At 36.8% G+C, this 10,845-nt stretch overlaps 2 protein-coding genes across 2 annotated transcripts in view; one reads left to right on the top strand and one right to left on the bottom strand.

Moving 5' to 3' along the window:
- The window catches only part of LOC107753493 (fetuin-B-like), a 7,731-nt gene extending 6,461 nt beyond the window's left edge, over positions 1–1,270 (bottom strand). Inside the window, exons 1-3 of the mRNA XM_016569645.1 lie at positions 1,047–1,270; positions 756–866; positions 133–220 (exon numbers count right to left, since the gene is read on the bottom strand). Of these exons, the coding sequence (XP_016425131.1) occupies positions 133–220; positions 756–866; positions 1,047–1,241 (394 nt within the window). The 5' untranslated portion in view covers positions 1,242–1,270. The remainder of the gene's footprint in view (positions 1–132; positions 221–755; positions 867–1,046) is intronic.
- A 1,115-nt stretch (positions 1,271–2,385) lies between these two features.
- The window catches only part of LOC107753504 (anosmin-1-like), a gene marked incomplete at its 3' end in the record, with an annotated part of 57,091 nt that continues 48,631 nt past the window's right edge, over positions 2,386–10,845 (top strand). Inside the window, exon 1 of the mRNA XM_016569656.1 lies at positions 2,386–2,564. Coding sequence (XP_016425142.1) covers positions 2,403–2,564 — 162 coding nt within the window. The remainder of the gene's footprint in view (positions 2,565–10,845) is intronic.

Genomic DNA, 10,845 nt, shown 5'->3' on the forward strand with positions numbered 1-10,845 from the left:
AACAATTGTTAGTTGCAGCCCCACTCCAGTTTTACATAAGCTAAAAGCATTTACTTGAAGTTCACATTTTGAGATGTCTTATGCCGGGAACTCCTGAAATGCGTGCAGAAGAAATGGAAATTACTGGTTGACCTGGTACGAGTGTGCAGTCATAGCTGTAGAGGTAAGAGAAGCCCTCTGGTGTGTGGAGCACTGTGGTGTTACAGTTTCCAGAGATTTGCTACAACACAGGAAACACATAAATTGTCCATAAACCAATCTAAAACACCGTTTTTTTCTAGACATATTAAAACCAGATTCTGTGAAGCATCTGCACTGAGTTACTTCATGGATTAATATGAGTTAGATGTTGGATTAGTCATGATATATCACTATCCATGAGAGCTTTTCTCATGTTTCATTTTAAAAAAGCCAAGTTGATTTCACTTGCCACCATCACTTGCTTCGTTTTCACGAGGCAAAGCACAGGTTTTAAAATTCAATAATAGATTATACAAAGCCAGAGATTTTAGTCTGAAATCCAGATTTTCATCCATTAAATGGTCAAAACAGAGTTTTGCATGCAGTGAAAAAAATTTTAACTTAAAATGTTCTGCTGGTTAATCTTAAACCCATGATCAATATTTGTGAATTTACCAGATGGAATTTTAAACTGAAGTAAACAACACCACTACACTGTCAACCAGAGGCCATATATTCAATCCAAACTTTAAGATGTACAGTAGCAGCAAATAATCAAGGAGCTGAAGCCTTACTGTTTCCATGAAAGGTCTTATAGCACATTTCTTCCACGATTTGGGACTGAGGACATGGCACTTGGTCTCAAGGACATCTAAATCAAGATAATAGACCTTTCCAGCCGGACCCTACATAGGAAAGTGGACCTATGAAATAAAACGTTTTCTTGCAAAGATGACAAATGCATGTATAGTCTGGCTTTGAATCTGTAAAACAAATGATTTAATATTTTTTTTAATAATATGAGCAGATCTATGAATGGTGTGGTTGCCTTTCCACTGGTAAAAATGACAGCACTGTTTACCAACCTGTTGATGCGCCTGGACGTTTGTGATTCTATTAAGGGCAAATTTGTAACCTGTTTGTCTGTCCTCGTTTATGTATGTGATGGCCAGTCGGGACAACTTCTCCACGGTCTTGTCGTCACAGGGAACATGAACTAAACTTGTCCCCGAGACACACAAAGTGTTTGCGGTCAGCAAAATCCAAATCAGAATCAGCATCTTTCTTTCTTATTACAGACACTGTCCTGCACAGGCAGGCTCCAAATCTATCCCAAACTTATTCAAAATGATTCATAATATACACTTAAGAAGTGTAAATGAAATTACAAGAAGATGAATCAATTCATATCTAAAATATAAATAAACACTCTACCTCAGGAATGCTCATTCCTCCTGGTGAAGATCTGTCGTCTGCATGCAGCAGAGTTTAGTTCCAGTCCTGCAAGTAACACAAACCTCTGTAATTTTCATCTGAAAATAAAGACCATGATTGGCTAGTTTGTGTGTTGGTTTAGAGATAGACCCAGAAGAAACTTAGAGGAAAGTAGATATTTAGGTCCCAAGATGAGTATTTGGCTCTATACTCTCTCTCATGTAGTAGTCATGCTTTATTCTATCAGAAGATGGCGCTGGTATTGCAGTGACGCCACAAACATTTCATACAGATCCTTATAAAAACCGTGATCCTGGATGAATCCAGAATGGTTTTGCGGTCAAAGTTATATTATCTATGGTCGTCAAATGTCAGTACAGTGGTACATTTATGGCATACGTTGGTACTTTTATATTTATTATGATCATATTCATGCACCACAGCTTTTGCATTGTTTCTGAGACGTTCAACTCAAAAGAGTTATAATAATGACTTACTTAGTGTATTTAACACTAACATAAAGGAAGATTGAGAGATCCTCAGAGATTAAAATGAAACAATTGGTTGTCTTTTGTTAATTCTCAATTAATTCATCTCAATTAAATCAATAGAAGATCCATCCAATCGAATGCTTATGTTATTATAAATGTGGGCACATTATGGCATTACTTCCATGTTATCTTTATACCTTTTCAAAAGTCATTTATACATGGCTTTTGCGTTTCACTCAAGATAAATCAACGTTGCTTTACTGTCTAGTATTTAATGATGAGTCAATGAACCATAAAGCGCCGGATGTTTTCCTCGCTAAAACATAGTTTAAACTGGTTTATAGATGTAAACACAAAACTGACAGACTGTGAATGAGTTCAGATGACAGGTTTGCGTGAGAGGGAGTGTCCTCTCCAACGCGCGCACACACAGCATTCAACACGAGCCTCGCGAGCATCCAGTTCATTCAACCGCACAACCGTCAACGCACATCTGCGTGAACAACCTCGTTGAAGATGATGTTTATGAGGAAGGTCTGCTGCTTTCTGCTCTGTTGTGTTTTTGAAGCGAGCGTTGCGCGCAGGACCGAAGAAGCGGAGACCTTGGAGAAGATTGAAAGCGCGCGCTGCGTCTCGCGCTGCCTGACGCTTCACATCACGCAGATCAAACACCTGCAGGTAAGAGCCGCCCAGAGTGAATGCTTTTCGCTGTAAGGCAGGTCTTTTTTAAGAAGAGCTTCGTTGACCCTTATAGCGGGGTATGTTGTCACATTGGCAACTTTCTGGTTGTTGGCACTGATTTGAGCAAAAAATATATGGAAATATATAAATAGAATTAAAGGTTGAAAGTGAAAACACGTAAAAGCTAACTTACAAAAACATAAATTAATTGTTTTGGTCAACAGTAAATTGAATGCCAGTCTGATTTTTATGGTGTCCGTTTGTTTACAAACGCTATTACAATAATAAATTAACATAAATTATAATATAGTTAAACAATACAGGCTGTTTCAAAGAAACTTCACAGTAATAAACAAAAAACAACAGTAGGCATAATACTTTTTGATACAATTTCTGGAAAGCAGCTCTAAAAAGACAATAGTTCAGGTAAATTTAGTTCAATAAGTGTGAATATTGTGAAGTTCATTAAGTGAAGTTATAAGCTCAATTCAACTAACAAAGTTAGTTCCAACTAAGTGTTGGAATTGGGAGATTGAAACCAGCATAGATAACCATACATTTAAATATATGGTCTCTTGAGTCCCCCTATGTGACAACTAGCCCCAATCCCATTAGTTTCAGATGCTGAGTTGGGATCTTTTCTGAGCATATGCAGTTGGTTTAGTGGATGGGAAACACATTGCTTTTTTGTGTGTGAATGAAGTGTTTAATGGCTGTTTTCACCTGTTTTCTTCATGAGTTTATCCCCTAACTGACTGGATATCAGCTTTAGTGCAGTTGTAGTTAATTGTGTGGTATTTGGAGCTTGAATCATGAAAGCATATGGTCTGACAGCCCACCATGCAGCATGACTCTGTCCTATATATCTGTCTTTCAGTTCTGTTTGCCGTGTATCTCTTGAACTGAAATCAGCTTATGTTTGTGGCAGCTCAACCCAGCCATAATTAAGTCATAATTAGAGGCACATTATGAAAAACTATCCACTTTAGTAGTTCCAGACATTGAACTTTCTCTCTGATCTACTTCTAATCTAATTTTCTCCTCCAGTTACTGTCTGTAAATCTTGATTTGACTTTTAAATCTATGATTTCATCACAAAATTTCATCTGGATACCAGAGGCCTTTTGCTGCATGTGTCTTGCATTTGTATGTTAGCATTAACAATATATTACTTTTACTTAATATTTTATCTGCATATAAGATGCGCTGTAAAAAGTGATAACGCAATTTTTACGTTAAAGACCTTGATTTCACACATAGAAATTAGTTTTGTTGATATAAATGTATTTAAATGGAATTAGTGCTGTTAAATAATTTTTTTCTTGAATAAAACCAGTTAATTTAGATTACCATTTTTGAGCTTACCATTTTTTCAGTATGTTAAAAAGTGCAAAGAGTATTCACTCTCATTGGTAGCTGAGACCCTGATTAAATTAGCCGAAATATTTAATTAACGAGTGGGAGGGAGATTTGTAGATCGCTGCGAATGACCATTTGTTTTATTCTGCTGTGCTTTTTACAGAGTTCTGTGGGCGCAGATGACATGTAGGTCTGCTCATTACCCATAAAAAAGCAACATGTTTTAGAATGAGACCAATGACAAATATGATTGAGTGTCGGATAACTCTTGCTTTTTTATTGTGGGAACTCTGGGAAGTAACACGAGGGACTGCCTTGTAAAAGACTCAGTAACACATTCTTGTGCAAGCTTTGGTAAGAAGGCTTCTGAAAAGCATATTATAACGGCCTCATAAATTACTCCAACAATCACTGTAATTAAATAAGGATGAGATAACTCACTGCAGACTAAATTCTTCTCAGGGAGTTTCTTTATTCTAAACAGAATTCCAGCCATAATTTCTGTCTGTAAGACGGGACGTTGTGCAGGTTTCACGTTACTGCTCAAAGCATAGCTGGGGGTTTTGAAGAAGGTGTTCTCCCATTTTTCCTCAGCCCTTTAAAAGTCGAAAACCAAAGCCAGCTCAGCGTCCTCACATGCACCAGCTTACATGAACCACTTCAAGAAAAGGAATGTTTGATAAGTCATAATTTATGCCGCTCTCTCGCACTCATCCTTTGTTGCAGCAGCTGCTCTGACTGCAGGTGTACGATTTACGACATCTCCAGACAATGGTATTTGTTGTGTTAATGGCGCGCATATCCAGTGTCAGCGCAAATGGTTATACTGCGCTAAAAATGCAAGCTATCGCACATGACAGGTGTAGAGTGACGGACATCAAACAAATGTAGGCAAAGTTTTCATTAAGGTAGAATTACACTCCCTCTTTGTTCTGCTGACCTTAAAGTGTTGTTCACACGGATACTGGAGTTTTCCCAGTCCATAACCCTTACGAAAAAGAAGTTTATTCAAGTGTGCTATTAGTATACTTCTTTTAAACTAAGAAATAGGAAAGTATACTTTTAGTCTACTACACTTACAAGTATAATACACTTACAAGTATACTACTAGTACACTGATATTTGTATACTTGCTACATAAAGTATACTTAAAAATATACTTGAACTTTACTTAAGTATACTTACTAAAATAAACTTGAAGTATACTACTTTTTGGTAAGGGAAGGTCAAGGTTTGGCTGATTAGCATGGGCTACACCAATCTGGCAGCAAAAATATTTAGGCCTAAATGTAAGATTTGTGTATTTGAATTGAATTTCCATCAGTTTGGATTACAGTTTTAACACAAACAAACTTAAAGGGAGTTTAAGGGGTTGATTCAAAGGGGTTGATTACTCAACCTCAAGTTGTTCCAAACCTGTATGAGTTTCTTTCTTCTGTTGAGCATAATAGAATATATTTTGAAGAATGTGTGTAACCAGTCGACGGTAGCCACTGACTTCCATAGTATGAAAAAAAAATACTATGGAAGTCAATGGCTACTGACAATGTTTGGTTTGTTTCAGTCTCATGCATTTTAAGTAACTGAATATTGCTTGTTTCACAGCTAGCCATATTTTAACCATGTTTATTATTTTTAAATGAATAAATACAATAGTTTTCACAATGAACAGGTTTATGCTGATTCTAAGCAATTTGAATAAATTCATTTTGAAAAAACATAATAATGTAAATAAAATCAAATAGATGCAAATAGTTAATAAACTGACAAATAAACTGACAAATGTTAATGATGATACTGTGTAATCCAAATGGACAATTTATATGCACTTCAAATACATAAATCTTAAATTTTGGCCTAAATATTATTTTTGCGTGTTTGTCCATTCAAATGTAGCCTTGTATTCTGATTAGTTTTTTAAAACTACATATAATAGTAAATATTTCATTACATTAGTAGATTTGAGAAGTTTCTTAAAAGTATGAAATGCACTTGGATATTTTTTCCTTGTCTGCTGGCTTTGATGCCACAGCTCATGTGCTGTACACATTCTTGGCAGGATGTTGTTTCCAAAGTAAAGTTACATGGCATGTATGGCTCAGAGTTTCAGGCTGAGAGAACTGAGTTGCCATGGGCAAAGATGGCATCTTGCAGGCATCAAAATCTCATTAGAAATGAACCACTACATGCATACTCAACTGTCTGTTTTATGTCAAAGAAAAATAAAACGGTATACATCGCTCATAGTAATCACCCACACTTTTGGAAATTATTATAATATATAATAATAATAATAGGTTAGATCATGTCAACCTACCACAGTGAATGTATGACTCTCCTCACAAAGTATGAATCCAATATGTTAGCCAGCTTATGACAGTGTTTACATTTACATGACTCATTTATTTTTATGGGGCATACATGTCAAGGTGACCATCCTGAGCTCTTAATGAAGACCTCACTAAAAGGGTAAAAGTATTTATTTTAATAAGTAGTTTGGCTTATTTGTATTATTATTATTATTATTATTATTATTAAACATGTCAGATAATGTGACCTTTATGACAATCAAGGTTAGTTTAAGTTCATGTCAAATGGTATAACCACAATGATATTTGCATAAAATGTTTATGAAAATGTTAAAAATGAATAATGATTAAGAATCATTCAGCTTACTCATGGCCATTAAACCTACTGTACCTACTGAATGCATCCTTCATAGAAAAAATGGATTAAAAAAACAAACCTTTCCTCCTGCCAACTTGTTCCATATCCCCATAAAACTCATTGTCTTCTATCAATTTGCCGATTACCCACCTGACTAACAGATCTCTGATTGCTGCTATCTATCCAGTATTCAAGAAACCAAGTCTTGACAATTCAGTTTTGAGTAAATTTTGGCCCATATCAAATCTACCTTATCCAGCAAAATAATAGAAAATGTGGTCACTCCTCAGTTAGTCACTCTTGGAAAACAAAATAAATAAAACCTTTTCAATAAGGTTTCCACCCCCTTCATAATACAGAGATGTCCTCTTAAAGGTAGTAAGCAACCTCCTCCTTTCCTCTGACTCTGGTGTTCTCACTCTCTTAGTCTTTTTAGACCTGAGTTCAGCCTTCTGTACTCCTCACTCACTAAACTGCTATTGGTGTTACTGACCATCTGTGGCCAAAGTATCTTGGTGTCATATCTCAGTGTCAATAAATGCAGTCTCACTCAGTTGCTTCACAAGGTGTACAGCAAGGATCAGTTCTTGGACCGCTTGTTTTTCTAATCTATATGCTTCCACTTGGCCAGATCATTTGTTGTCATAGTTTTAAGGCCTTTCACAACAAGATGAATAGTTGGTGCAAAAATTCAGTGTGATCAACATTTTCATCTGAATGAACGCCTGTTAATGCATCTATTCAGACCAACATGAACATTAGCACTCTGTCACTGTGACGGATGTTTTACAGAGAGGTGTTCTGATCTATTTTCCATCGCACTGAGAAGAAAACTGGCTAACCAATAACATTTGCACATTTTGGTCACATGCTCAGAGTGCAGCTGTTACTTAAAATTACGACTTGGTGGCACTCACAAACAGATGTTTATTTGCTAAGTGGCAGTGAATAGCAGAGGAAGAATCCAGAATCTGTTCTCTTCTCTCTGTATTCTTGTATTTGATGTTTGATAAACACCACAACGAATACAAAAATCTGAACAGATCTTTCAAAACAAGTATTTCAGGGGGGTATTCCAAAAAGCAGGTTATGTGACATAACCGGTTATTTTTGAGGATAAGCGAGCGGATAACCTCAGCTTTCGGTTCCAAAATCGGAGGTTACTTTCAGGGTATGTAAGTAACCATAGTAACTTGCTCTCTGAAGATAACCTGCTCTGGAGCAGGTTATGTTCCAGGGTTTGTTGCACGTGTGATCTACTGACGAGCCTTCAGTGGGCGTGACAAATAGCGCACAACATGATATTGTAACAGTCTTCAGCCTGCTACTAGTTGAGTTCAGCTGCAGTTTCAGTCCTCGCTTGTAGGGGGCAGCCTAAACTTCGGTTGATCACGGATAAATGTAGTAGCTTAATAGAAGAAGAGAGTATGGATACCTTTTGGTAGTGTGCCAATGTGCCTAGTAGCAGCATTTGAGCTGATCTACTGCATTTGGGGAAGGCCCTTGTTGAGAAACATTTTTGTTTCCTTCTCAACTGTGAGTATGGTTACTTTATTGCATTCATTTATTTATGAAAGAGTTATTTTGATGACCCATTTAGTAGAAAACAAAACTATTGGGTATTTTTTTCTATGTTTAATTGGTAGTAAGAGGATAATAATTGAGGTGTTTTTTCTGTTTGTAGAAGGGTTTTTTTTCCCCTATGTTATGCTTGATACATATGGAAGCATTGGGGATTGAATTGGAATCTTCGTTGGTGGAGTTGGCAAGTAGGCCTACTAAAGTGTATCTGTTTGGTTCCCTACCATGGAGTTGCTTTAAGGACCCATTCGACGCTTTACAAAAGGACTTACTTTCTGACAAGTGGGTTAAAAACAGAAATTGTTTCCAAAATACCTTAATTGTGTACCATAATAACTGGAGTATCTGCTGTATTTCTGCTTTAAGCGCCACCTACTGTCAGAGCGTAATTTTGCGTAATTTTGGTCATTCAGCCCAACTGCCATTTTTTCTTTCCAGTTTATACCAATGCGATTAAATGAAAATACCATGTTTAACATTGATAAGGAATTTGTGAGATCATATCTTTGTATTAAAATGTCATAGAAAGGTGGGCTCATTTGTCTCGGCCTAGCAAGCAGCCAGTGACAAAAAAATGTTATCACCTTGTGCATCCTTATTTATCAAAGACAGATAACTCTCTAGTCTAAATTTTGAGATTGCAAATAAATGTCTCCAACCTAATAGTCTGCAAAATATTCTTTAATTTCAGAGGAGCAGTTGTACATTTGTGTTTCTCATTTGTGTTCTTATATGGCTTTACTGAAATAACCAATTTCACTTATTATGTGCATAGTGATGTGTTATGGTCAAAACCACAACAGCTTCTGGTAATCTGTGTTAAAATATAAGGGCTGGTTAGTCACAGACACTATAAAAATCCAGCAGAAAAACTTTATTGAAACGCTGTTTACAGGAAGAAGCCACACCGCAGAGAGCAGTGCTAATCTGTTTCTCTTTAGCTCTTTACTTGAAACAATACTGGAAAGGCGAGCTTAAAGAAAAAACAGGCAAGAGTTGGTGAGGCTGTAAAGGCGGTTCAGGGAAATGTCGTCAGGTCGGTAGGCACGCTCTGTCACCATGGGGCATGTGGTGAAGACTGAGGTCCGAGAGAACAACACGTGATTATGGGACACTGAGGGCAGCCTGAACAATGTTAAGCTTTGTAGAAATAAGATGGGTTTATGGCATGGAACATATAGTTATTTTCCAAAGAACTGAAATGGAAGCAATGTGGCATAATTCTCTGGTGGCTTTGATGGTGGTCTGTGGTGGGATCATGAAAGAAAGGTATGAAAACTCATATGAGCTGAACAACCATTTAAACTGTCTAAGTATGACAGGAATGAATGAGAGGAAGTTAAAATGTCAATGATTGATAATTTTAAAGTTTAAATATTTCAATGCTGTGGTTTTAGTAAGGTTTTTATTTTGTTACAAACACATTATTTTAGAAGTAGTTTGCATGTACAAATAGGGTACAAAGTGGTGTCCCATTACTTAGATATGTTTACCAAAGTATTATACAGCATTTAAGTAACATAATGGAAAGTAGCCTGTCCCACACTACCACCCACTAAAATATTGGTCTTCAGTAAAAGACTGGTCTTCAGCTCTGTTGTAGCTCATTCAGTAGAGTGTGTGCTAGCAACGCCAAGGTCATGGGATCGATTCCCAGGGAAAGCAAAGTGTGTACCTTAAAGGCAATGTAAGTCACTTACAATGTAAGCCACAATTGAGCCATGTCCTACATTCTGGAAACAGCAAATATACTTTTTGGGAGCGAGTATTTGAGTGCGCAAAAACGTGACACCAAAAAACAATCATGAAAACTGTTCAACTATACAAACGTTAAAGCAGCACTATGTAACTTTTTCTGTGTTCAAAATTTGCTAAATGTATATAATGAGCGAGTACATCATGAATTCATCTTCCAAACCGTGTTTTGGTCTTATTCCGAATCACTAATGTACACTTATAATAAGTACTTATATTTGGACTATTGTAGCCTGGTCGGGTCATCACCACTGCAGAGTAAGGGTGTAACTTTGGTTTGAGAAGTGGGGGGGACACAATGGGGGGAAATGTTTTCGATTTGAATCCCATTTCCTGCATGTACATACAGTACATTTAGGGACTATGGTGATACAAAATCCAGGAAATAATTAAGTTGATTAATGATCTATTCTGCCAAAAAGTATAGTAGGCTACTAAACTATGTATAAGAAAAAAATGTCTTTCTTTATTGTTTAAAGGGGTCATATGATGCTATTTTAAAGATCATTATTTGGTGTATTTGGTGTAACAGAATATGTTGACATGCTTTAATGTTCAAAAAACACATTATTTTTCAAATACTGTACATTATTGTAGGTCCTCTATGCCCCGCCTCTCTCAAACACGTCGTTTTCAACAAAGCCCCCTCCTTTGACAAGCGCAGTCTGCTCTGATTGGCCAGCTGACCCAGTGCATTGTGATTGGCCGAACACCACAAGCACGCGTCGGAAATGTAACGCCCCTTACCATAATCGCTTCAGCTTTCAAAGTAAATATCAAGACAGTTAATAATGTCATTAGTGATGACTTTAATGATGACATTAAAGTAATCTGTTGCTGCCAGAGCATGTGAGCAGAGCGGAGCAGGGAGCGGAGTGGTAATATTTCCTTAAGAGCGCAGAGCGCCTTTCTGAAG

The sequence above is a fragment of the Sinocyclocheilus rhinocerous genome, unplaced genomic scaffold, assembly GCF_001515625.1.
Source record: "Sinocyclocheilus rhinocerous isolate Xijiao unplaced genomic scaffold, SAMN03320098_v1.1 scaffold1523, whole genome shotgun sequence".
In the NCBI taxonomy this organism is placed as follows: domain Eukaryota; kingdom Metazoa; phylum Chordata; class Actinopteri; order Cypriniformes; family Cyprinidae; genus Sinocyclocheilus; species Sinocyclocheilus rhinocerous.